The sequence below is a fragment of the Cervus elaphus genome, chromosome 24 (genome assembly GCF_910594005.1).
Source record: "Cervus elaphus chromosome 24, mCerEla1.1, whole genome shotgun sequence".
NCBI lineage: Eukaryota > Metazoa > Chordata > Mammalia > Artiodactyla > Cervidae > Cervus > Cervus elaphus.
This window is the reverse complement of record NC_057838.1, coordinates 29,833,316-29,860,580: the sequence shown is the minus strand read 5'-3', so window position 1 is coordinate 29,860,580 and position 27,265 is coordinate 29,833,316. Positions and strand designations below refer to the sequence as shown.

The following is a 27,265-nucleotide window of genomic DNA, read 5'->3' as shown; positions in this document are numbered from 1 at the left end:
CCTGACCTGGCGGCACTGACACAGCAGAATAGGAGAAAGACAATGAGCTAACAAAAATGTAAGTAAAATATACAATAGGTCAATGGTGGTGAACGCTAGGGATGGAAACAAGACAGGAATGAGGATCTGGGAGTAGGAGCAGACCTCACTGCAAAGCTGCCATTTCAGCCCCAGCCTGAAGGAGGTGAGGAAGGGGCCACGTGGGCGCACAGGAGGGAGGGGGTTCTCAGCAGAGGGGAATGCAATGACCAAGGCCCTGAGGGGGAAGGCACGGGGATGGATGTGATTGCCCCAAATCTGCCAGCTAGTTTCTCACCAAAAATCCATTCTATGCCTCAGCCAGGAGGCTCAGATGGAGCGCAGAGGAGCAGAGAGGTGAGCCTCGGCAGTTCAGGACATACGGAGCGTCACTCTACCTGCAGAAGACAGGTGTGGGGCGAAGGCCCACATGCGCCCAGAGAAGACTGAGCTCGCTGAACCCTGCTGCCCCCACCCCACCCCCCCGGCAGGTTTCTGGAGGTTGGGCATTCTTTATTCTTGGCCTTGGTCTTTCTTAGCTCCTAGGGCCTTGTCTTGTGGTTGTTAAGTCATCCCTGTTGTACCTGTAGATGGTTTTCAAACAGGTATATTTGGTCCTTACTGTAATCTCAGATGATAAATGACAGAAGCATCACTATTCTCATTCTACACAGAGGGAGAAACTGCTTAGAGTAGAGACCACTCAGTGTGTGACCTTGATCAAATTTCTGAACATTTCTGGGCCTCATGCCTTCCTCAGGGTAAAATGAGGAGACTCATGGTGCTTCTCCCAGTGTGGTGCAGGCACCAGCTGGGGAGAGCGTCCACCGGCAGATTCCTGTGAGTCTAACCCTAGGAGGACACCACAGAGGCCCAGGTGTCCTCACATTTCCAGGGCGCCACTTCAGGGAGGCTGGCAGTCTGGAAACTTGCGTTTTCAAGAAGTTTCTTACATAATTCAAAAACACACTTCCGTTTGATAGTTATTCACCGAGAGGCTCTCTCTTTGGATGCTTCCAGTGATATCACCCTCTGATTTTATCCTATGTTCAAGAATTCACCACGAAAGCCAGAGCTGAGGTTAAGTAGGTGTTCTCTCCATCCTGCCTCAGTGCCCCAAGCAGATGAAGCTCTATTCCCAAACCTGTAACTCGTGCTTTGGCGGGTGACTCACTGGTTAGTGTAAATTACAACCTGGGGTTCTGGGCCCCTGGCTACTGCTTCTATGCTTCACCTAGGCTTCGTGTGTAAAGAAAAAATTACCATCAATTCATATTGATGTTTGCTTTAAAAGGAGTGTTACGTCCTTAAAAATACCTAAATAATGTCACAACATCAAATCATGAGGTGCACTAACCACTCAGGTTGATAACTTGAATATTTAAATCAAAGTACAACATCCATGACCCCCATAATGGATGCTGTCTTTTCATTTCAAGCAGGCTGAATTCCCATCTTTGATTCTGCTGCCAAAGTGACTTAATGCCCATCCATTTTCCTCCCTTATCTTTGTAACCCATAAATTCTTTACAAACACAGTGTGCCCCCAGTGGAAGTGGTGAACCCCCGAAATTGGCATGGACTCATTCACTAAGTCTCGCTTTGCTTTCTTTCTTTTTCTTCTTTTTTTTTTTTTTCCATTATTTTTTTTTTTATTAGTTGGCGGCTAATTACTTCACAACATTTCAGTGGGTTTTGTCATACACTGATATGAATCAGCCGTAGATTTACACGTGCTTTCTTTCTTGAAAGCAACAAAATTGATCAATGAAATGGAGTATGCATCAACCACTGGCTTTCAACAGATATTTGATGAGCAAGAAATAGAGTTGGATGTTAAAACTGGGTGGGTTTGTCACTGGTTAAATGACCACAATCTAAAACTGCTAATTAATGGATCAATATCAGCCTAGTGGCATGTTTTGAACAACTCTGTCTTTGGCCTTGGCCTTGGCATAGCAATTCATTTCTTGTTTGTTTGTTTTAACTAATAAACTTTAAGGTACAGAAGCCACACTTACTGAATCTCTAGACACAAGGTCTGAAGAGACAGCATCTGTGATGAGCAACCAGATAAGGCTCATGACAGTTGGAGCCATGAGCTGAATCCATCAAGAGGAAATCAAACTGGTAATAAACATAAGACCTACCTAAGACATCACCTACACATTCCATAGGAGGATGGTTTAATGGCGGTATGCTGTGAATAGAGATTTAACTGATACTAGCTTTAAAAAAAAACAATAGAATGTAATCTTAGGATGTATGAAAAGAGAAGCATAGCCCCTAATGTGGAAGGAGGTGAAAGTTTAGCCCTGTTTTGTGCTGGTCACTCCATTGCTGGGAGTCTCTTTTTAGAAGTGCTAACAGAACATAGTCAGGAAAGAGTCGCTAGGATGCTGAGGCCACTCAAAACAAAAGCTTAAGAGGCCAGATTGAAACAAGTAGATGTGTTTAGCCTGCAGAAATAAAAGCCCAGCTCCTTGCAACCTTGCCAGACTGTCAAGTAGAATTAGCTTCTCTCTGGGTTGCCCCAGAGAACAGAATTAAGATCAATGACCAGAAATCCTCATGAGGAAGCTTTTTGAAGATAACAGAGATACGGGAAAACATTATAATGTCCATAGCCAGCCACAAGCCAAACAAAACAGTTGTTTGGGGAGGGAGGGAGCTTTTAATCTGGGGCTGTTCAAGCACAATCTGCATGACTCTGGGGCAGGAACAGGGTGGAATAGGATCCAGTGTCAGATGGAAGATCCTCTCCAGCCCAACATTGCATATTCACTAAACACCCATTGAACCAAAGCCCCGATTCCTCTCATCCCTGTTTCTCCCTGGCCAAATGGAATATAAGTAATCTGGGATTTTACATGAAGGGCTGGCAACTCACCAGCTATTTGCAAAGATCACCCAGGGCGTTGTTTGCAGAGTCCAGGCCCAAATTTGACACAACTTGACATGACAACCATACACCTAACTTGGGGGTTGTTACTTGGGATGTGCCTCCGGCTCTGTGAGCCCTTTTCTCACCCTACTGAGCACAACCCTCTCTGTGTTTTTTCTAGAACAGGAAAGTTGCAATAACTGTCAATCCAAGATCAAGGCTGATGCTACCCACTGGTGAGCTCACTTTCTGCACTTCACAAAGCCAAGGCAGACAACTTATTCTGAAAAGCATGTTGGAGGAACTGTAGGTCTAAGTGACCCATGCGGTTCCTCTGGCTGCCACTAATTTGGGCTGCCCCCCAGAAGTCACTGCCAGTGGGGCTACAGACTGCAGGTTCTCAGTCAGGATGCCACTTACCGTAAAATAGAACATTTCTGTCTCCTGCTGGTTGGCTCTCCTCTTGGCGATGTTGATCTTGCTCATGTAGGTCTCAGAGGCGGCCGACTTCACAGACTCCGTGGACCGGCTGTGTTGGAAGGCGTCGGAGACGTCAAAGTCCTCCACAGTCAGCATGTCCTGCAAGGTCTGCATGGTGGCATCCAGAGTTTTTCTGACCTAGAGAAACACCGCATGTCAACAAAAGTCCTGTAGTCTCAGAATGTCTTTGACACCTCAAAGTCCTTTCCCAATCGTTCCTTTATTTCTTCCACGTAAAGCCCCCAGAGGTGGGCAGGACAAAGGTGCTCACTTCTGTTAATGGTGATGTGGAAAACAAGGCTGGCAGCTGGCTGGGGGGAGAAGCCGAGTCGCCTAAGCTCAGTCATGTCATGGGCCTACTTCTGCCAGTGAGAATCTTGGAGAACATTGTGCCCAGCAAGGGACTCAGGTTTTGAGGTCTGTGTCTCTCTATGGTAACACAGCCCCAGAGAAGCTCCTCCTGGGGGGCAGGGCCCTGAGGAGGGACAACCCTAGAAGCACTCCCCGTTCTGTTCATCCCGAGCAGGGAGAAGACAGTCTGGATACAGGGGGCTCCGTTCTCAGTGGACAAACTCTCACACTGTCGGCCATGGAGTCCACACAAGCCTGAGAAAAGAGAGCTGGAGGAAGACGGCCCGAGACACGCACGGCGTGCCCGCTCCTCCATGCCCCGACTCCCCTGCCAGGACCGAGCGGGACCCCCGGAGGCTTCACACACAGGCCGCAGCCTCCCCATAGCCCTTCAGTGAACTGTGCCTAAAGGGCGGGCCGGAGTTTGAATGGAGGGTGGTTTCAAACACAGTCCTGGGAGAGCCTGCACCACACTCACCGCACAGCGATTGCCACTCAGTCTCTCTTGGCACTCAGATCTCAACTTAGAAGTCGCCTCCTGGCCACAACCACATTCTTAACTTAGTGGCTGATATTTTATGTCCTCAGTTTACTGTTTGCTTTAGTGTTTCAATTCTCACCTGCCTTTTCTCACCAGAATATAAACTCCATGAGAGAAAGTACTCTACACTGTCTCGTTCACTCACTTAACTCGGCACTGAACACATCATTTAGAGGATAGTATGTGCTGAATATTGGAGAAGGATATGGCAACCCACTGCAGTGTTCCTGCCTGGAGAATCCCAGGGACGGGGGAGCCTGGCGGGCTGCCGTCTAAGGGGTCGCACAGAGTCGGACACGACTGAAGCGACTTAGCAGCAGCAGCAGCAGCATGTGCTGAATAGGGCTTCCCAGGTGGCTCAGTGGGTAAAGAATCCATCCACCTGCAAAGCAGGAGACGCAGGCAGGCATGAGTTCGATCCCCGGGTTGGGAAGATCCCCTGGAGAAGGACATGGCAACCCACTCCAGTATCCTTGCCTGGAGAACCCCACGGATAGAGGAGCCTGGCGGGCTACAGTCCGCGGGGTCGCATGACTGAAGCAAGTGAGGGTGAGCAGGAGCATGAGCTGAATGACGATTTGTTGAATGAATAACTGAGTGACTCAGTTCTTTCCAACACAGCCTCACAGAAGCTCAGGCCCAAAATTAAGCATTTCCCCAGCCGTGAACAGCCTACCCAGAGGAACATGTGCTTCACCCTCCTTTCTGTGGTCCTGACTTCCAACCTAAATTCCATTAACATTATTATACACATACAGCACATGCTGCTCCATGTAGACAATTTAAAATTCTGTGGGGGAAGGGACGGCATAAAAAAAGGAAGAAAACACTCTGTCCATATCCTCTCTCTCCTCAGGTTTGAGAAACAAATACATAGTTGGTCTGTAACCTCCCCACAGGGACTTCTTTGATTTGTTCATCCTGAGCTACACTCTGGTTCACATTTGCCCTGGTTCCATCCTCTTTCAAGACACAAAGCAACCTCCCTTCTCTGCACAAGACAGCCCCCTCGAGGTCTGAAGACAGGGACCACGACTCCCCATCTCCAGCTCTGACTGCATGTCTCACAGATGGACCTGCCCACAATCTTGGGTGACATCCTCCAACAGGAGGTCTCCATGTGGCCTCATCATTGCACATTAGAACGGAGCCTCCCAGCTGGTGCTTCCCACCTGGGGGGAGCCCTGAGCCACCCACAGCAGGGAGGTGTGCGGGCCACAGTAAGACAGAAGCTCCGTGGGGCTCAGAAATCTGTGACACGTTTAGTGTGCCCTGGGTTGTTTCACTGTGTGATTCAAAATACCTACTCTTATTTCTGATGATAAAAATAACATAAACTCACTGCAGAAAAGAGAGGAAAGCACAAAGAAGAAGAAAACAGACATCACCTACATTTTTGTAACCCAGACAAAACCACTACCAGCATTTCAAAGTATTTCCTTCCAGCCTTTTTCCTACTCCTGTGAATACACTCAAATATGTACACACACTTTGGTGTACCCTGGTTAGAATAGTACTGAACATACAGTGCTACTGCCTCTTTGCTTTCCTTTAACATCTTGTAAGCATTTCCTGGGCTTCCCAGGTGGCTCAGTGGTAAAGAATTTGCCTGCCGACACAGGAGACGCAAGAGACAGGGGTTGGATGCCTGGGTCAGGAAGATCCTCTGGAGAAGGAAATGGCAACGCATTGCCTGGGAAATCCCATGGACAGAGGAGCCTGGAGGGCTACAGTCCAGGGGATCACAAAAGAGTTGGACATGATTGAGCATAGATGCACAAGCATTCCCCGTGCCATGAAAGATTCTTGGTGGGTATGGTTTTAATGGTTCTGCATCTTACAGATGAACCCTGACTTCACACATCTTCCAAGGGAAGCGTGGGCTCCCCCCAGCAGCAGCTGAATCCCTCATGGGGCCGTGGGCTCACTCACCTCCTCATTCTCAATCTTGAGAGTGGCCAGTCTGGACTGCAGCTGGTGGTACCGCACGAGCAGCTCCGTCTGGACGGGCTGCTGGGCGCTGACCTGGCACACCTGCAGAAACAACAGCCACTGCCTGCGTTTGCCCCGGGCCCTCGGCACCTCAGCGGAACCGGGGCCGGCCGCCACCAACGTCCCCATCCGCAGCTGCGGAAACAGGCCTGGGAAGGTTACGCCACCTGCCCAAGACCACACAGCTCGTCCTGGGCAACAGCAGGGCCAGCCAGGAGCCAGGGGCCGCCCTCTCACAACTCTTGGCTGTGGTCTATGTAATCTATGTTTGGGCAGCGCACGATGGCTCACTACTGACATGATGTCGTTAAGTGAGACTAACTGGCGAACTTCCAGGCAGGAAGCTGTGCCTAAGAGTAGCCAGTGAAAAGAAGGAAGGATGGGAAACAGTGGAACGGGCCCAGCAGGAAGGTGCTCCAGACAGGCAGCTGTGGAGCAGCGATCCTCTCGCTGCCCTTCTCCCCACATGGGCTGACTGAGAGAGGAGGGGGTAGGAGAGGAAGACGAGAGAGAGAGAGAGTTCTCCTACCCCGAGTCCAGCCAACGCTCTGACTACCGTGGGCTGGACTGCCTGGTGTCACCTGGCTGAGCTCGTAAGAGACAGCGGGCCTCTGTTTTTTAACCCAGCCTTCAGTCACCAGCCGAGGAGTCAGAGGGCTGGACACGAGGGGCTGGGATGGTGTGGGAGCTGTGGGGAAGCCTGACAGAAGGCATCTCTTGCAAACGAAGGAAGTGAGTAGGGCCGCGGGAAGGTCCAGCTAACGGCATCTTCAAAGGTGCCTCCGGGCCCCTCCCTGCTACACAGGTGCAGTGACAGCCCAGCCGAGCTCCCACCCGGATCCAGAGGCTGGCTGGGTCCCTCTCTCACGTGCCTGGGTGGGGTATCTCAGGTGGAGGGAATGGAGCCACTAGGAGAAAGTTCTGGGCAGCTATCCCTGGAGGTAGAGACAGGGAGCCAGATATGACTCCTGGTGGCTGTCCTCTGTTGTTCCAGGGACCAGGGCCTGAGCCCTGGAGAGAGGGAGGGATGACATGGAAAAGCTCAAGGAGAGATTTTCGTTAGGAAGTTCTGTGAAACTTGGGTAACCTAGTGTGCTGCTTTGGGGCTAATGACGAGTGTCTTTTCCCATTTTTTTTTCCCCAGAATATCATGAGGATGTGAGCAGCACAAGCCCTGAAGGGAACTCAGCTGGCTGGTGTGCTGAGGGCTCAGAGTCCTGGAGCCCAGGCCAGCGTGGCTCTGCTGAGGCCCCACCTTCGGTGATCCAGGACCATCTGAGGGGAGAATGCGAGATGATGCTCTAAGTGTAGGTGTGGGGCTCCCTTGGGGTCTTCTAGACACAACTGGGAGGGATTTTATGGGAAGCTAAGGTCCTGCAGTTCCGCAGGCAGCGGACTTGAGGCACCAAGATTAGGGGATTAGTAGCAAACTCCTCCACTGGGGAAGCCCACGCACCAAGAACTTGACCCCAGGCCTCTGAGCTGACATCCTCTCCTTCCCCCAGTCCTCTGGGAGCAGCCTCAAGCAGGGGCTCCTGGGAGAAGCCTACCTCGTCCCCCATGTGGGGCTGAAACTCGAACTTGAGCGGGGGGCAGAAGACCTGGTTACACATGTCCATGACCGTGTGCTTGTCGCTTCGGGAATCTAGGTTGTCCACGGCGTTCTCGATGACGTCCAGCCCCTCGTGGCGCGAGGTCTCCAGGTTGTACTCGGCTGAGAGGTAGGTCCGGAAGGTGCGGGCCAGGCTGGCGTGAAAGCCCAAGTCACAGCACTTGGAGAGAGCACACACAGAATGTGCAGGTGAGGGTGGTGAAGTGGAGGGGGGCCGTCACAGTGACTTAGGTCACCTCCTGCTCCACAGTCAACCCTTCCACACTGGAAGGCCTCGTGCACTTTGGAATCTTACCACGCAAGTCATGCCAAAGCCCTTGGAGGGAGCAGTGGGATTATAATCTGGGCAATGGCAGTTCTTTTCTCAGCTCCCCAAACTCACCGTGTTCTTTCTAATCTCCATGCCTTCACATACTCATACCATCTGCCTGGAAGCCTCTTCCTTTCTCCTCCTGTCTAAATATTCTTCCTCTGGGTTCCAGTTTAGAGGTCACTTCTTCCAGGAAGCCTTCCTTGATATTCTCCCCACTCAGAGTTTATACCAAGTGTCCCATATCAAGGGTCCACATCTCCCTCCACTTCCTTCAGGTGTTCCCTCAGTGTTTAACACCTGCCACTAGGCATTACATTTGCCTTTAAAGCAGCAGGGTGATGCAGGTTGAGATTCATGAGGACAAACCCACTGGCTCTTGTCCCCTCTTGCACCTCAAGACTTAGAGCTAGTAGGTACTCAGTAAAAACTTGGTAAATAAACAAATGAAAGGGCTGTGCGAAAAAGAAAGCTGAAAGGGAGGGGAAAAGGAGGGCTCCAGCCTTGGAAGCAGGAATGGTGGGCACTTGACGGCAGGGCCAGGCGGCTCCCTCTCCTGGGGGTGGTGATGATGAAACTAATGCGTCCCTTTGCAGCGGAGGGAAGAGCGGTGACCCTGTGACTTCCTGATGGGGTGCACTGGGGCCAGAGGAAAAGGACGCCCTCACAGAAGCCTGACCGAGCACCTGCTGGGCTGGATACCTGTCTTCATGAAGACACACCACGCAGCTCCAGCTCCATCACAGCTGACACAGGAGCCGCCCCAAATCTGGTGCTCACAGCATTCCCGCCCAAATCTGGTTGTCCCACCAGTGCGTTCCGCACAGCTGGTGCTCAGGAGCCAGGGTTCCATTTTCCTTTTACTTCAACTGCCTGATTTCTCCCAACATAACATCCCCAAGTAAAGCTGATCGGTGTAATTCTGTCTCATTCATTATTTTCTTCCCTATGTCTGGAGGACTGGACCCCAGGGGTGCTGAACATATAACCATCTTTACAATCATGGGAAGTCCCCAGGGCATGAACTGTGCACAATCACCCCTCTATCCCCAAAACCAGTAAAGGGCCTGGTGTAGAGGAAGGTGTCTGGAAAGTGCATGCTGAACTACAACTGCCCAGCCCAAACGTGCAAGGGCCGCCAGAGGCCCACTCCCACCCAGGGAGGTAGAAGCCACGGGGTGCTACTCCTCTCTTAAATGCTCCCTGCCTGTCTCCTCCATCAGGGCTCCCGGGGCCACCGTCCACCCCACATGTCAGCAAAGAACAAGGGCCAGCCCTCCCACAGCTGATGACTCTCGCCAGGCAGGTCACCAACGTAGATTCCCCAGGAGCTCACGTCGATGAGGTCGGAGACATCATGGATGTAGTATTTGCTTATAGCCGCGTTGGTGGCCGCCAGATTCAGCAAGTAGTCGTTCCGGGCCTTGGTGCATTTCAGCTTGTTCTCGGAATACTTTGCCTGCCTCTGGAGGAAGGAAAGACTGGATGTGAGAGCATAGCCACTGATGCGAAGAATTTGGGGTTTTCTATATGGCCAGTATCTGCAGTCAGCCCCTCATATGGCCCTGGGATACCTTACTCCATGTGCTGGGTGAGAAAGATCTAGACACCGTACTCAAAGAGCTCCACCTTACACGACACGTGTAGCCGACAACAGCACTGTCGGGTAAGCTGCAGGCTTTTCCTGGGTTTGCCAGAGTGGAGTGTAACTCACACCTCCAGAGGCCCCTACTCAACATCCCCCAGAGGCTGCTCAAACCCTGACGATGGCCTGTGAAGCCCCCCTGACCTGGCTCTTCCTCCACATTCCCATCCTTTATGAGGCCCTCCTCTGTCCATCCTTTAGAGGCCAGTTCACTTCTGCCTCCAGACTCAGGCTCCTTCCCTCCGCGTAGCAGGCCATCCTTGCAGGTCCCTGCATGGCCTTCTCCACGTCACTCCGGTCCTTAGCCACGGTCACATGCATCAGGGTCCCTGGAATCATGCCTGCCCCTTCCCATGCTCTATTCTGCCCTATTTTTCCCAGTTATTTAATCTTTATTCAAGTTTTAGTGATTATTTTTATTTAATTTTTAAAAGACTCTTTTAGAGGAGTTTTAGCTTCACAGCAAAACTGAGAGGAAGGTAAAAAGACTCTGGGCATGCCTCCTGGCCCCCCACACAGTGCCCTCCACCCCTCAGCACCCCCTACCAGGTTACAATTTGTTACATTTGTTACATTGTACATTTGTTACAATTGGTGGGCCTATACTGACACATTGCTATCACCCAGAGTCTACAGTTTATCCGAGGGTTCACTCTTGGTGTATATTCTGTGGATTTGAACAAATGTATAGTAACAAGTTTCCATCCTTAAGGTATCAGAGCAGTTTCCCTGCTGGAAAAATCCTCTGTTCTCCACCCGTCAAAATCCTCTGTGCTCCACCCATCAAAATCCTCTGTGCTCCACCCATTCATCTCTTTCATCCCTCTCTCCCACATAATGGTTGTAACCACTGATTTTTTTTTTTTTTAACGTCTCCATAGTTCTGCCTTTCCTAGAATGTCATATAGTTGGAATCATATAGTATGTAGCCTTTTCAGATTGGTTTCTGTCACATGCATTTAAGGTTCCTCTATGTCTTTTCATGACTTGATAGCTCATTTCTTTTTAGTGCTGAATAACATTCCATTGTCTGGCTATACCACAGTTACTTAGCCACTCAACTAGTGAAGGACATTTTAGTTGCTCAATTTTTTTCATGAGTACTTTTCACCACCCTAAATTATATTTTCTTTACCTCTTTGCTAACTTGCTGATTTTCAGTGTCCCCTGTGAAGTCAGGGACTTAATGGTCCCTGTTCATGGCTGGGTCTACAGCACCCAGAACAGTCCCTGCATACGGGCAGCATGAAGTGATTGGCACTGGCTGGATGTGAGTGGTGGGGTGAGGTGGGGTGTGGCAGCCAGAGGTGCAGTCTTCACCCAGTCTGAGCTGGACCGCCTGCCTAGGAAGCTGCTCCCGTCCTGGGCCGTCCTGGGAGGAAGCAGGAGTGAGCCCACGGGTTGGAGAGCTGTCTCTGTGCCCCCTTCAGACAGACGAGCCCCACTGCTGAGGAGGGAGACAGCCTCCTTTAAGAAACAAGGCTACATCCTACCGAGGCACTCTCAACCTTCCTCCCTACAGATCACGTTCTCCTGTTTAGTGGAGACCTCCACTGTCAGCCTTTTAATTCTCCGCAGACTTCTCTTCTGACCTTTATTCAGGGTCCACTTACTCTGGGAATTTCTAGCAACAAACGTCTGGCAGTCACACCCGGAACCAGCCACACACCCAATCTCCACAGAGTTTTGATATTCCTGGCCCATTTCCAGGGGATTACTATGACCCTGAGGCCATTTTCAGCCCTTCATGGTCTCATAGAAGTTTATATCTGGAAAGGATATTGAAGATATCCTAGTTTAATTCATTCATTTTATAGGTGAGGAAATGAACATCGAAGAGAAATAGGCTGTCCAAGAGCCAAATGGCCAATTAGCATACAATCCTGAACTCAAACTTAGTTTGCAGACCCCCTAACCAGTACTGTCTCTACCCCTCTATAGATCCCCTTACATTGTAGCTCTGTAATTCCCTGCTTGGTTATCTTATTTTTTAAAAGTCTATTTCTAGTGTATTCTCAGACATATTGTATCAAAGTATATTCCCAGAGATATTGTATCAATACAACCATCACCACTATCTAAATTTAGAATATTTTCACTAAAAAAAATAAAAAAAAAAAAAAAGAATATTTTCACTGACCCCAAAGGAAACCCTGTACATTAGCAGTCACTCTCCATTCTTTTCTGCCTCAGCTCCTGACAAACAATAATCTGCTTTCTCTCTCTATGGATTTGTCTATTCTGGACATTTCAAATAAATAGAATCATATAATATGTGGTCTTTTGTAACTAGTTTCTTTCACTTAGCACACTTGTTTTCAAGGTTCATCCATGCTGTACCTGTATTCATTCCTTTTCATGGCTGAATATTCCATTATAGGAATTTACTATATTTTATTCATCAGTTGATTGTTTCTACCCTTTGGCTATTATGCATGAAACTGCTACAAGTTACAGGAGTGGAACTGCTGAGTTATATGGTAACTCTATGTTTAACATTTTGAGGAACTTTCAGACTATATTCCAAAGTGGCTGCGCCAGTTTACATTCCCTCCAGCAATGTATGATGGTTCCAATTTCTCTACATCCTTACCAACACTTATGGTTATCTGACTTTTTTATTTCAGCCACCATGGAGGGGGTGAAATGGTATATCACTGTGCTTTCGACTTGCATTTCCTTAGTAACTAATGATGCTGAGCATCTTTTCATGTACTTATTGGCCACTTACATATGTTGTTCAGAGAAGTGTCTATTCAAATCCTTTGCCCATTTCTTAACTGGGTCGCTGCCTGTTTATCTTTGAGCAAATTTTTCTTTGGCTTTGGAAATGACTCTGATATTTTATTTGCCTCTGGTTACTTTTCCAGCTTACCGAGGTCCTGTTGGATTTTATTCCCACTCAGTCTCCTATAATGAGAGCTGTAGGATCATATAATCGTCAGTCTCACAGAATTAGTCTCACAGAATTAGTCTAATAGAAGCCCAAACAAAAAAAAAAAAAAAGAAGAAGAAGCCCAAACAAACAACTGATGCAATGTTTGGCAAATAGAAAAATCTCAGGAAATGTTTGCTGATTGTATGGAATGAATGAATGCAGAGAATTCAACAAGAAAATCATAGCCCTTTAAGAAGAAAGGAACCTAAGAAGTAACCTAGTCTAGGATGAAAAACAACAGGATGCACACTGCCCCTTTAAATTCCCTGGCCGTGGCAGATGTCATTAATTGATCACAGTACTATCTTTAACTAAAGCCTTGAGGGGGCTCACAATCCTCAGCCTAAGGCTCTGGGTGCATGTGTGTGTGCTAAGTCATCTGGTCTGACTCTTTGTGACACTATGGACCATAGCCCGCCAGGCTCCTCTGTCCACGGGATTCTCCAGACAAGAATACTGGAGTGGGTTGCCATGCCCTCCTCCAGGGGATCTTCCTGACCCAGGAATTGAACCAGTGTTTCTTAGTCTCCTGCACGGGCAGGCAGGTTCTTTACCACTGGCGCCACCTGGGAAGCCCAGGGCTCTGGGTAGCCACTACCAAATGATGGCAGTTGATATGAGAAAAGAGATTTGTTTGCAATCACTGTCAGATTTTAAAACTAAAGTTCAGAGGGTTGTTATAAATGTGGCATCTTCAAAACTCAGCCTGTCTGACTCCAAAACTGGCACTTTCACCATGCCCCACAAAAGCACTTCTCCAGCACCAATACGCAAGGATTCCGTATGGCCCGGCTTTGGCCTGGCAGTGGCAATCTCTTCAGAATGGTTCCTTAGCTGGTTCCCAGGTGTTGGCTGGTACCCCAGGACTGTTGCCTCTTGCTGGGACACATTAAGGCCCAGTCAGCACCCCAGCCACTAAATTGACCTCCAGGGCAGGCTCCACCCACACTAATGCCTGGTGATTCCTGCCAGAAGATGCTCCCCGCACGACAGTCTCATCCCAGTTCAGCTCTCCAGCCAGCTGAGCATCTCTCCTTCTGCTGACCTTGGCCAGAGGCCTAACACGTGCTAGCAGAGGCATGGCCAGCCCTGCCTCCACCACTGCCCCTCCCCTCCCGGGGAGCCGCTGCCGACAACATTAATCCACCCCCAGACACACGGGGTGCAGAGAGGGAGGCCCAGGCTGGAGGGAGCCTGACCCTCCCCTTCCTGCCCCGTCCCAAACCCCAGGGCCTCTGCTCACCTTCTCCTTCATTTTCTCGATCTTCTTCACAGAGCTGCGGCGCTGGGGCCGGTCCTCATGCCGGAGCAGGTTCATGCTGAGGTCTCCCGACTTGTTGAACTGCTTCTCCTCCTGCTTCTCGGCCTCCTTCAGCTTGCTTTCCGCACTGATGCTCTCTGCGTGGTACATGTGGTAGGTTTTCATGACCTGGGGACACAGGAGTGCAGGTGATCAATAGGCTGTTACCGCCCAGCACGGGTGGCCCTTGGTGCTGCCAACTCCCTTCCAACCTCGGTGTTCTGGTCAGCTCTGCCCCTGCCCTCCTCCCATGACACTCTCCGAAACCCCTAGGCTCTTCATTTTTATACAAACTGTCTGAGGACTGGAAATGATACCATCATGATTAAGGCCTTCCTGAGTGCCAGGAATGAACCAGTAAAGAGGAAATCAAAAGGGCCACCTCAGCCCCTGAGCTTCTGGGGGCTCTGGGAAGTGATGCATTGAACGTGGCTTTCTTCAGCTGGCCCCCCACCCACCCAGCCCTGCCAGCTGTGTGGCTTGCCTTTCTCTCCCATCCCTTTCCCAGCGTCGTTGGAAAAGGCCCTCCTTAGGTACTCATGGGATTTCCATGGGAACATCCTTCTTACTTACACACAAATCATTTTCTCAGCTGTTTCCTTAAGTAAATTTGGCCTGCAAATGGCTCTGTTCACAAAAGGAATATTATTGGGTAACCTAATAGATATTCTATGCTCTCAGAAATAAACTCATCCTTAGCTATAAAATTAATTCCTTTAAAGCAAATTGTACTGTGCTACCCTAATTACATATTAAGAATTAGATATTGCTATAACAAGGGAATTTTTGAGTCAGAAGAAATTCTACACATCATCTACTCCAACCACCAAGTTTTACAAATAGGAAAACTAAGGTGCAGAAAAACAAAGTGGCTTATCCAAGATCATACAGTATTATCAGTACGGTTTCCAGACTTTATATCCACATGATCATCATCAGAATCAAGACACCGAACACTCCCATCACACCAACAAGATGCCTCATGCACCTTTATGGCTCGTCCCCACCACTTACCCCAGCCCCCTGCAGTCACTGATTTGCTTTCTGACACTGCAGATTGGTTTTGTGTGTTCCAGAACTTCATATATATGGACCCGTAGAGTATAAACTCTTTTACACCTACCCTTGTTCACTCAGCATAATTTTTCCAAGATTCTCCCATGTTGCTGCATGTATCAGCAATTCTTTTTTATTGCTGATTAGTATTCCCTTGTATGGCTATACCACAATTTGTTTATCTGTTCACATGTTGATCATTATTTGGATTGTGTATAGCTTCTGGCTATTATGAACGACGCTGCTAAGAATGTTCACATACAATTCTTTCTGTTGATGGATGTTTTCGTTACTCCTAAGTAAATAGGAGTGGAATAGAGGGTCATAAAGTAAGTGTAAATGATATACGTAGCCACAGTAAAAATTTGGTCTCAGACTTTTAATACTGTTATATCATACTGTTGCCTTAATTCATTACCATTTGCTCAGCAGATGTATTTGGAGCAGCTTTAGAGCAAGCGAGGCCAGTCCTATACCAATAGTATTCTATTTCCCAGTTCCCAACTAGGAGTATACTTTTCCAGTGCAATATCAAGTTTATGATCATCTTTCTATACTAAAAAACACAAGAAATTTCTGGAAATCATGGCTCCTGAGTCTTGTTGGTCCTTTTCTCCTGTTGTTTGGACAATTAACAGCAGCTAATGGAGCAGAGGCGTTTCCCCCGGGGATGGGACATGATTCTGCCTAACCAGGCGCTTTAAGTCAAAGAACTCCGAATGAATTACTGGCCAATGTTATTACCTCCTTCACTTCAAAGTCCTGTGAAGTTAGACTATTAGAATAAGGAGGTTTCTTCTGTGATTCTTATCATGAAATCACAGCATTGATCTGTTGTTAAGGAAGTTTGTCATATGTCAGGAGTCAGCAGGGGCAACATCTATTGTAGAGCAAGTTAGGTAAGAATGCGGATTCTGGCCTAAATATCTGGGCTGAATCCTGATGCTGCCACTTACCAGCTGTGTGATCTTGGGCTAGTCACATAACCTCTCTGACCTCTGCTCCCTCATCTATAAGATAGGGATAATAAAAGCACCTATCTCTTAGGTTTGTGGTGAGACTAAATAAGTTAATTTTTTTAAGATACTGAAATAAATACCAACCACACAGTAAAAGCTATGTAAGCATAAGCCACGACCATTGCCACCACCATCTACATCCCCGATTTGGACTGAGTGTTTGAAAATCTTAAACTTACTTATTTTACTTCAGGAAAATACAAACTTTAGAAAACATTAGCTAATGTGGGAAAAAAATTTATTCTACACCACATTTCTCCCTCCTTTCATCCTGAAAACCTCCCCAAATTTCAAAACAATAAATGAAAACTTGCAATTAACTTTTCTTTGTGGGTCTTGGTGGGAAGACTTTTCTGCATCCAGCCCATTTTTTTTTTTTTTGCAGTTGCTCTAAAGCCTCTAGAGAGGCCCTTCTGGCTGGTTTCATCCCTTCCTTCATCCCCTCCGACTTCTCTAAGCTTACTTCTAAACAACTCAATGGGCCAGAAAATGTGCCAGATCAATGTGTTTTCGACATCTAGTGGCCAAAGGCAATGACTGCAGGTTTATGGGTGACCAACGCCGTTGCCTACTTCAACAATCTTTAAGCCAGGGCTCCTGGAATGGAACGTGGCTCAGAGCTGGGAAGCCTGCTGAAGGCTGTCTCTGGGCCCCTTTCCCATTCTCGAACCTTTCCTTGACCCCTGCACCTTCACAGACACCACTGGTGTCTGCATTCCTCCCCGCGCTGCTGGTGCTGTTCGTTTCTGAACTCCATTTCCTTTCTGGGTTCAAGGATTCATGCAAAATCCATTTTTTCCCCCCATTTCAGCTGCTGAGGTCTGCTTATCTCAAGCACTGATTTATCGTGTGTGTCGGGTAGTTCAGAGGAAGAGACAGCATTTCAATTTGCACCTAGAGCTTCCCATCCAATCATCCAGGTATCCATTCATCCAAGTGATCAAGGTCAGCATCCCAGCTGGGCTTTCTCAGCCTCCCACATTTTCCTTTGGTTACTTTTCTACTCCTCTTGAATCACAGAGTACTCTTCCTGCCCTCCATCAAGCCACATTCCCAAAGTAGTCTCTGAACTGCGTTCCAAAAACCCCATGATTGGAGAACACAGCCCAATGACCCTGGGGTCAAACTCTATGTGATTCAGTTGGTAATTCCTGATCCCAAGAATCACGGTAAACTGGACTGTCCAGGGTCACTTATGTCAGACAGCTACCACAAGAAAGTTCACCTGGGGACATCTCTGAAGTGAGGTCTATTTATGCCCAGAACCCTCTAGATGCTTCCTTTATTTAATTACCTGAAACAGGGGCTTTGGCATGAAAGGCCCTTAGCTCAATGGTCCAGAACAGTCTGCTTAATATTGCCAGTCCAGGAGGTGCTGAATAATATTTAAATTTACCTATTACTTCAGACTTTGCAAACCTCTCTTCTTATTACCCACAAGGAGCATTTCAATTAATCCTGGGAGGCAGCAGAATAATAATAATAGCAGCTCACATTTACTGAACACTTACTACATGCCAGGCCTAGTTCTAAGCACCTCACAGACATTGATTCACTTATTTTTCACAAAACACCTGTGAGGTAGACTATATTCTGCCTGCTTTACCGACAAGGAAACCACAACACAGGGATGAAAGGGTGATCTGCACCATGGAGACCCAGGAGACCTGCTTCTGAGACGACCCTCCCACCATTTGCCGGGTGGCTGTGTGGCAGAGGCTTAACCCCTCTGTGCTGCCTGGCAGAGACCAGAGGGGGGGCTTGCAGAGACCTTGGGAAGCTGTGACGGCAGAGTGGCAGGCTGCCAGCAGTGTGGGGGTGTGGAAGGGAGCAGAGGAGGATGCAGGAGTTCAGTCAAGTCACTGGGACACAGTCTTCAACCTGGGATCTCTGGAGGGGCCTCAGAGATAACCAGAAGCTTACTGCCAGATGGGAGTTCAGTTTCCAGCCCTCGAGATCCTATCAGGGACAGTCTTTCAGAAGAAGTCTAGCACAGGTTGAGAAGTACTAGGTAGGGACATGTAAGTGGAGACCACTGTTCTTGGCTCCAAATCAGTTTCATAGGTTCTCAGAGATGCTCCAGAAACCTTGGTCTATTATCCTGTCACTGAAGGAGACTGAGGCCCAGAAATGGCAAGTTTGGGGCCTAAGTCATACAGCAAGCCAGATGGCCAGGCTGTTAGTATTTCCTCTTCTGGTGATCATGCTGCCTTTGCTGCGCACACTGTGCCTCTTGCATCTTCCCAAAGCCTCAGATCATGAAAATAGCAAAGTATTATCTGCACGGTTCTTCAAATCCAGATTTAGATGCAAAAGAAGGCAAAGGTAATCTGGAAGTTTACATCATTAATAAAAGGACAGGCTGGGGCAGGATAAAGGTCAGTTTTTGGAAAAAAAAAGTTCTCAACATGCAGTTCTGTGTACGTGTCCTCCACCCAATAGGAAGGGCCACCCCTGGGCCACACAAGAGTTGTGAACGAAGCGAGACCCTTGGCCAGAGCATAACAAAGACATCCTTAAGGAAAAGAGAAGTACCCAAACTTCAGTCCGACCACCCACATTCTGTGCTGCCTACATTCTCTGTAGAACTTCTAATCACTGTCTTATTCATTTTGCACATTTACAAACTGTCTCACCCAACGCAAGTGCAAAGTCCATAAGGTCCAGGACACTGTCCATGATCATAATCCCTGTATTACAGCAGAGATTGGTACCCAGCAAGTATCAGTGTATATTTGCATGAATAAATGAATGACAGCTAGATGGCTGGCTGGATAAAGTGGTGGCTGGATAGGTAGATAGGTGGGTGGGTGGAAGGATGCATGGAAAGATGGATAGATGGGTGGAAGGTGAATGAATGGATGGATGGATGGATGGCTTGATAGATGGGTGAGTAGGTGAAAGGATGGGATGGACGAGGATAAAATAGAGTTCTATTGCCTTTGCTCTAATGAATATATAATCTTTGGGGGTAGGGCAACAGCTACACCTTCAATTGTTAAATATTTATTGAACAGCTCACGATGCACCTGGTACTGAACTTGGACCTATACGAGGAGACACTACAATGTAGAAGACAGAGACAGTCTTACTGAATACACACTCTAGTAGGGAGACAAACAATTATGCAAGTGATTATCACAGCATATGAGAAGTGCTATGATGAGGGGAGTAAGGGCTGCTAAAGGAAGGCTTCTTAGAGGAGAAGTGATATCTAAACTAAACCTTGAAGGAAGAGCAGCTGTCAGATGGGTGGACAGGGTGTGGAGTGGGGGAGGATTGTTCCAGACAAAGGGAGCGACGTCAGTATTAAGCCCAGGAGAAACTGAGCCAAACAGGCTTGAGGAACAGCTTACAGGTAGAACACCACCAGGTGCTTGTTTGAAAACCAGCCAACGGAGCCACTTTCTTCTCCTCCCCCAGCTTCTCTCCCTCAGCAGACATCTGCTGTTTCTCTCTGTCGAGGACCAGCCAGTCCTCCTCCTTCTGGAATGGCTTCCTGATTTTCCTTGAGGAAATCCCCCAAATTCCCTTCCACTGTTCTCAGCCCATGTGGTTCAAGGGAAACCGACACTGCCCTCCAATCCTTGCATGTGGGCAGGAGACCCAGGCCTGACCTGTCAGTAAACATGATGTTAATCTGGCTGCAGTGATGGGACCCCCAGCCTGGCCAGTTAGAAACAGCCCTGGGGCTCTGCTGGAGACACGGGGAAGGCAGTGCTTGCTGTCCACTAGGGGGCGCTGAGCTGATAGGAAGTGAGCCTGTGGGGGGCGGGGATGGGGAGGGGGATGGACGTGGGCCAACTTTATCTCCACAGGAGAGAAGCCTCCTGTAGAGAAAAACAACATCAAATGAGGGAGGGGATGGGTGGAAGGAAGGAAAGAAGGAAGGGAGGGGGAAAGAGAGACAGAAAAGAAGAAAAAGTGAGGGAGGGAATAAGATAAAATGGAGGAGATGTCGTTCTGCTGCCTTTGCTCTGGTGAGTATATGAGGGGCGGGCAGCTACACTTCCAATCATTAAGTATTTATTGAACAATTTATTATGTGCAGACACGATATACCAGGTGCTGCAAATTTTACTGTGTGGAAGACAGACAGGGTCTCTGCCCTCATATTACACACTCTGCTGGGGAGAAAGACAATGCAGCCTCCGAGATTCAATAAGTTGCCATTTTGACATATGTCAGATTGTCCTGGCTTTCTGTCTCTTGCTCCTGAATGAATCCCAAAAGGCGGACTTCCTTCCCCTCTAGGTTTCCCACTACCCAGATCAACCCTGGTCCCCACTGGCTCACACTGACTGGCTGAACAGGGGCGACTCCTGTCTTATCCTGGCTTCCTGCTTCTGTGCCTCCCTCTCCACCCAGGAAAGTCCACTGTCATCCAGCTCCAATCCAACACCATCTCTTCTCCGCTCACACTGTGTCCATATCCCCACTGACACCTGTCACATGGCGAAGCCATGACCCATCCTCTGGACACATGGATCATCAGTAAACGTCATCTGTGTGAAGGAATGTCTCCGTGGGAGAACTGAGAGGGGTGGGGCAGCTGTCTAGAGGGAAACCTTATTGCCCCCATTCTTCTAAGGACCACTGCTGGCCCTAGATGACACTGGGCACACGCCTGGCCAGCAGGCTGTGACAGTCCAGCAGAGCCTGCCCTGCCCTGAATCGGAGCCATGCCCTGGTCTCTCTCCCAGGGCAGCATGAAGAGACAAGCCTGAGAGGAACCTCAGAGTTCCTCTGGCTTCCTGCCTTCATCCTGCAGATGTGGAATTGAGGACCAAGGCCCAGCTAACTTGCACTGTGTCAGGGTTTCCCAAAGTGTGCGATTCAGTTCAGTTCAGTTCAGTCGCTCAGTTATGTCCAACTCTTTGTGACCCCATGGACTGCAGCATGCCAGGCCTCCCTGTCCATCACCAACTCCCAGAGTTTACTCAAACTCATGTCCATTGAGTCAGTGATGCCATCCAACCATCTCATCCTCTGTCAATCCCTTCTCCTCCTGCCTTTAATCTTTCCCAGCATCAGGGTCTTTTCAAATGAGTCAGCTCTTCACATCAGGTAGCCAAAGTACTGGAGTTTCAGCTGCAGCATCAGTCCTTCCAATGAACACCCAGGACTGATCTCCTTTAGGATGGACAGGTTGGATCTCCCTGCAGTCCAAGGGACTCTCAAGAGTCTTCTCCAACACCACAGTTCAAAAGCATCAATTCTTCGGTGCTCAGCTTTCTTTATAGTCCAACTCTCGCATCCATACATGACCACTGGAAAAACCATAGCCTTGACTAAATGGACCTTTGTTGGCAAAGTAACGTCTCTGCTTTTTAACATGCTGTCTAGGTTAGTCATAACTTTCCTTCCAAGGAGTAAGTGACTTTTAATTTCATGGCTGCAGTCACCATCTGCAGTGATTTTGGAGCCCCCAAAAATAAAGTCTGACACTGTTTCCACTATTTCTCCACCTATTTGTCATGAAGTGATGGGACCAGCTGCCATGATCTTTGTTTTCTGAATGTTGAGCTTTAAGCCAACTTTTTCACTCTCCTCTTTCACTTTCATCAAGAGGCTCTTTAGTTCATCTTCACTTTCTGCCATAAGGGTGGTGTCATCTGCATATCTGAGGTTACTGATATTTCTCCCAGTAATTTTAATTTCAGCTTGTGCTTCATCCAGCCCACCATTTCTCATGATGTACTCTGCATATAAGTTAAATAAGCACAGTGACAATATACAGCCTTGACGTACTCCTTTTCCTATTTGGAACCAGTCTGTTGTTCCATGTCCAGTTCTAACTGTTGCTTCCTGACCTGCATACAGATGTCTCAAGAGGCAGGTCAGGTGGTCTGGTATTCCCATCTCTTTCAGAATTTTCCACAGTTTATTGTGATCCACACAGTCAAAGGCTTTGGCATAGTCAATAAAGCAGAAATAGGTGTTTTTCTGGAACTCTCTTGTTTTTTCAATGATCCAGCAGATGTTGGCAATTTGATCTCTGGTTCCTCTGCTTTTTCTAAAACCAGCTTGAACATCTGGAAGTTCATGGTTCACATATTGTTGAAGCCATTGAAGTGTGCAATAGGAACCACTTTCTTGTGTTAGAGAAGTGATTTCAGGTGTTGCAGACATGTTATTAACTCTTTTCAGTTCTCTTGGAATCCTCCTGATTATATTCAGGGAAAAAACTCAGCTCAGTGCTCTCATAGTTAATGCCTGCCTTGAAGGCAGCAGCAAGAATTAATATTGGAAGGGATAGTTAGGGAGTTTGGGATGGACATGTACACACTGCTATATTTAAGATGTATAACCAACAAAGACCTACTAAATAGCACAGGGAACTCTGCTCACTGTTATGTGGCAGCCTGGATGGGAGGGGAGTTTGGGGAAGAATGGATACATGTTTAGGTATGGTTGAGTCCCTTTGTTGTTCATCTGAAACTATCTCAACATTGCTGATCACTATACTACAATATAAAATAAAAAGTTTTTTTAAAAGAATTAACATTATTTTTTCTCCATTTAGTTAATGGAAACCTGTTATGCCAGTTTGTTTTCACTCACTAATGTGAACTGTCATTTCCTTCCAAAATAAATATATATAAGTGTGTGTGTGTGTGTGTGTTCATGTGCATGTGAAAGGTGCTCAGGCGTGTCCAACTCTTTGCAGTCCCATGGACTATAGCCTGCCAGGCTTCTCTGTCCATGTAATTTTCCAGGCAAGAATACTGGAGCGGGTTGCCACTTTTTTAAATACATGTGTGTTTACATAAATAGTTGAATGCATTTAGTAAGTAACTTCTGTGAGTAGACTTGGAGCAGGCGCTGCCACTCCCCCACTGGGTGACCTTGGGCTGGCTACCTGGCCTCTCTGTGCCTCACACCGCTTGTCTCCAAAATGGGGTGATAACAGCACCGCCTACCTCAAAAGTGAACTGAGGATGAAAAGAATTAAGACGCTGGGCATTGAGACCCATTTCTGGCATGTGATAAGCACCATGTAAGAGTGGAGGCTCTAACCACTAGTGAAATGAAACAATCTCCAAAACATAGCTATAAAAGCAAGATGCAGAACAGTAGGCCCAGCTGGTGTCCCTTGTGCAGCATACACGTGTCCATGTATGTTGGTGATGAATTAAATATCTCTCCAAGGAGTCACCCGCTGAACTAGAAACTAATACCTGGGCATGTATGGGAGGTGGGGGAGAGGCAGTGAACAGGAGACACACCTGTCACTTGGTACCTTTTTGTACTGCTTAACAATCAGGGGTTTTTTTCCATAGTGCATGCATTATCTATCTCTAAATATTCAACAATTCTTTACAAATGGCCTCTCTGGCTCAAGTATGGAAGAAGGGAGGATGGGAGATGCGAGAGCAATCAGGAGGTGGCTGAACTTTTTTAGGCAAAATATTCTCTGAGCTTGAGCTAGCCTAGTGGTGCTGTAGGCAGGAGGAGAGAGAGAAGAAAAAATGAAAAATATTTATGCTTCACTTTCATAAACACACAGTGATTTAACACTGATATCTGCCAGGCACTGTGCTATGCTCTATGCCACTCACTCATGGAATCCAGAGGATAAGGTAGTGAAACCCCATATTCTAGGGGGCTGAGACTCAAAGGGTTTGGCAAGTGACAGGACTTGTAACTCAGGTCCATTTGGTTCTAAAAACCTGTATTCTTTCCAATACACACGGCTGCTTCTCCACAAATTAATTACAACAGGGAGAGGTTTTTGTTTTTTTTAAGAGTTGACTTAAAGAAAACTATTAAGTAAATGGCACAGGGCCCAATGGCATGATGAAAGCACAGTGGTTATACTTTAGTGATGACAGATGTCAGTGCAGAAAGACACACAGTGAAGCTGGCATGGAGCTGGGGCCAGAACCCAGGTTGCAGGATCCCGTCTCAAGCTCTCTCTACTATTGCATCCCTGAGAATGGTCATCGATAGGGAGACAGGGAGACTGCAAAAATTTATCTGAGTGCCCAGAGTTGATTTCACATGCCTAAGCCCAGTGCAAATCAAATCAAAGATGGAGTAAGTAAAAGGTAGAGCCCATCTGTGTTACTCCAACCAGTGTCCACCTGTCACCAGCAGTGGGCTTGTGTGGATGCTCCACAGCCCCCTCCACATTGCCCTGAACCAAGTCTCAGGGCCCCACTAGCAGTGCTGGGCTGGGAAGGCAGGCGCAGCAGCCCTGACTGGGGAAGCCTCAAACAGAGCTCCTGAGCCCAGAGGAGGGGCCAGGTGGCAGACGCTACAATGTTTGTTAGTGCAAAGCACAACAGGTGCATTTTGTGAGGGAGAACTATTGAAAATCTGAACATATTTTTAGCTGAACAACAAAAACAGAATGTGTTGTTTCTGTTTTGTTCTGGCTTTGCTTCTTCCAGAAGGACTGGCACACTGGCCCACATTCTGGACCTCTGCCCTTCTTTCCTCCCAGGCCAATACATGATGAGCAAGAGCCATATTGCATCAGGCTGATGGCAGTCTAGGGGAAAAGAGGTGAGGTGTGACGTGGGGTGTGCATGTGTGTGTGCACGTGCCCTGCCATGTTTTAGAAAGAAGGGTGCCTCAAGGTGATGAGGACTAGGCAGAGGGAAGCCTTGGCAAGTGTGAATGAATGAATGAATGAACCAATGAACAAATGAACTAACAAAATGCCCAGCCCTGCAGTCTTCTCTGTGTCCTTCCTGATCCCAGATGGGGACAAGTCTTTTCCCTAAAGTGGGAAACAGGCAACCTTAAGCATTGATCTCTATCATCACTATGCCCTTACCACCTCTTCTATAAAACATTACAAGAGAAAACGTGGGACTTCCTGGACAATCCTTTCTCAGCATCATTTCCTTTTTAGGCCCTGTGGTCATGACTCGGGCTGGGGGAGGAGGGAACATCTAAAGGCTTGCATAACCAGGCATGGTAACCAGAAAGAAATCCCCAATAACAAAGCGTGGAACTGGGGTCCAGAGTGCCCTCAGTAGCGGGGTGCTTCGGTGGATTGTTTGTGAAGATGGCCACAGCAGCGGCTCGAGGGCCTCAGGGAGATCACTTTGCACTGGCACTTCAGAAGCAGGTTGCCTCTCCATCCTGCAACTGTGGACTGGCTGTGAGACTTGATCTGGGCAATGAGCTGTCAGTGCAGCTGACACAAAGGCTTGAAACCCCACTGGTGTTTTCCCATTTTGAGATCTTTTTTTTTTTTTTGCTTGGTCAGGAAATTGTATCCATATCAGTGGCTCCAGTGGAACTCAGCCCAAATCACCAACCCACAGAATCATGAGCAAATAAAATAGTTGTCATTTTCAGACACTGAGTTTTGACATAACTTGTTACACAGTCATTGATAACTGATAAAGCCTTAAGCGAGGCTTTATTTCTTTGTGACTCAGTTTCTTTATCTGTAAAATGTGTGTTAATTAAATGATACATATAAAGTATCTAAAAGTGTGAAATACATTCTGGCCATGGTTGTTATTACTATCCTTGTTTTGACAATAAGGAAAATGAGGTCCAAAGACGGTATTTGACTTGGCTGAGCTGGGAGGTGGTGCAGCAGAAATTCAAACCCACCTCCCCCTGTAATGTTTGCTCTGCTATGATCCTATGTCGTCTCCCCTCCTGAGAATTCCTTTTCTCTTCCTCTCTCCCCCTCTGCTTTACTAATTCCTACCATCCAAAGGCACTGGGCTCAGAACTCACCCTGGATTTCAGTAACCCACCGGGAGCCAGCCCTTCACCTTTTGAATCTTCAGTGAGTCTCTCAGGAATGCCCATACTCCCCCTCATTACCTCACTCAGCCAGTCTGTACTGACTGCCTTCTAGGTGGCAGCACCACCCTCGGGGACAGCAGTGGGGCCACTGCAGAGAACCTGGTGCCACCCCCGGGGACCCACAGTCCAGGCGCCCTCCCTCCGAGTCCAGATATCCAGCACACGCTATATCACCAGTTCACAAGTTTACTCTCATCTTCCTGTGCAGGTTCTAAACTCCTTGCAGACAAAACCAGCTTCTTTCATTTATTCATACATCGCTCCTTCCATCCCTCAATAAGTACCCTGGGAATAACAGGGATGTACAAGACACTTCAAAGACCAACTCTTGAAATATTCACAGCCTGCTGCTCTGCCTCCTGTGGTGCTAAGACCATAGAAGGCAGTCCCAAATATTTGAATTTAAGTGAATTTCTGGTCAACTACTGAAAACTCAGTATAGACAACAAATGCCCTGATGGAGCGGGCATGCTATAGGCACTGCTATGTTCTCACTTTTCTGCAGCAAGTGGCAAAAGGAAGAGTGGGGAGGGGCTGACCCTTCCTTCCCTACCAGTTCTGAGGCCATTGAGAAGCAGCTGGGAGATGGAAAGAGGGACCAACCTGCCCACCTGGCCTGTTCGTCTAATACCAAGGGCATGCACTTCTGTCCAGCCACCCTGCCCCACGGCCAGCAGGGACACACGTGTGTAGGCACCAGCATCACCCTCTTGGTCCCTAACAACTGCCTGCCCTATCCAGCCCACAAACTGGAGAAAGCTTTTATTGCCAACCTGAGTTTCACTGACAGCTGAAGTAACCTGCCCAAGACACAGCAGCCGGGCTCGATCTGCGTCTTTGGGCCTCAAGTGTAGTGCTTCTCACCAAGATCTGACGCCAGGGAGTGTATATGCCAACTGAACAGACAGGGCAGAGAACTTCAAGATAACACACGGAGTTTTTTTTTAAAACCGCTGCAGGAATTTGAGGCCCAGAGGTGACGGCTTTCTTAAGGTGGTGGAGCTTGGTCTGCGTTTGAAAACTGAGTATGACAGAAGTAAGTGTAAGAGGAAAGAGGGCAGCTGTCGGCAGGGGGAGTAACGGGGGTGAAGCAGCCAAGGTGGGGATTGGGGTGAACAGAGCACCCAGGAGGGGAGCCCCGCTGAAGCCCGGAGGAAAGCTTCGAGATCTCAGTGTGACCAGCCCGGGTCCCAAACATAGACCCAGGTGCTGGAACACCGTGGATGTGAAGTGCCTGAGAAACAGGAAAAGGTCCTGGACGGAGAACAAACGCTCTGCAGAGAAACATTTCATCTGGTTTCCGGTCTCACCCCTTCGTCCCCATGCTTCCCCACTGCAG

The 27,265-nt window shown here is 48.1% G+C and overlaps 1 protein-coding gene across 8 annotated transcripts in view; it reads right to left on the bottom strand.

Annotated features, from left to right (window-relative positions):
• Window positions 1–27,265, bottom strand: part of SRGAP3 (SLIT-ROBO Rho GTPase activating protein 3) — a 245,807-nt gene that overhangs the window by 54,505 nt on the left and 164,037 nt on the right. For all 8 annotated transcript variants that reach the window (XM_043886248.1, XM_043886249.1, XM_043886250.1 and 5 more), the window contains exons 5-9: window positions 14,015–14,200; window positions 9,525–9,653; window positions 7,817–8,038; window positions 6,207–6,308; window positions 3,323–3,520 (exon numbers count right to left, since the gene is read on the bottom strand). In XM_043886248.1, coding sequence (XP_043742183.1) covers window positions 3,323–3,520; window positions 6,207–6,308; window positions 7,817–8,038; window positions 9,525–9,653; window positions 14,015–14,200 — 837 coding nt within the window. The remainder of the gene's footprint in view (window positions 1–3,322; window positions 3,521–6,206; window positions 6,309–7,816; window positions 8,039–9,524; window positions 9,654–14,014; window positions 14,201–27,265) is intronic.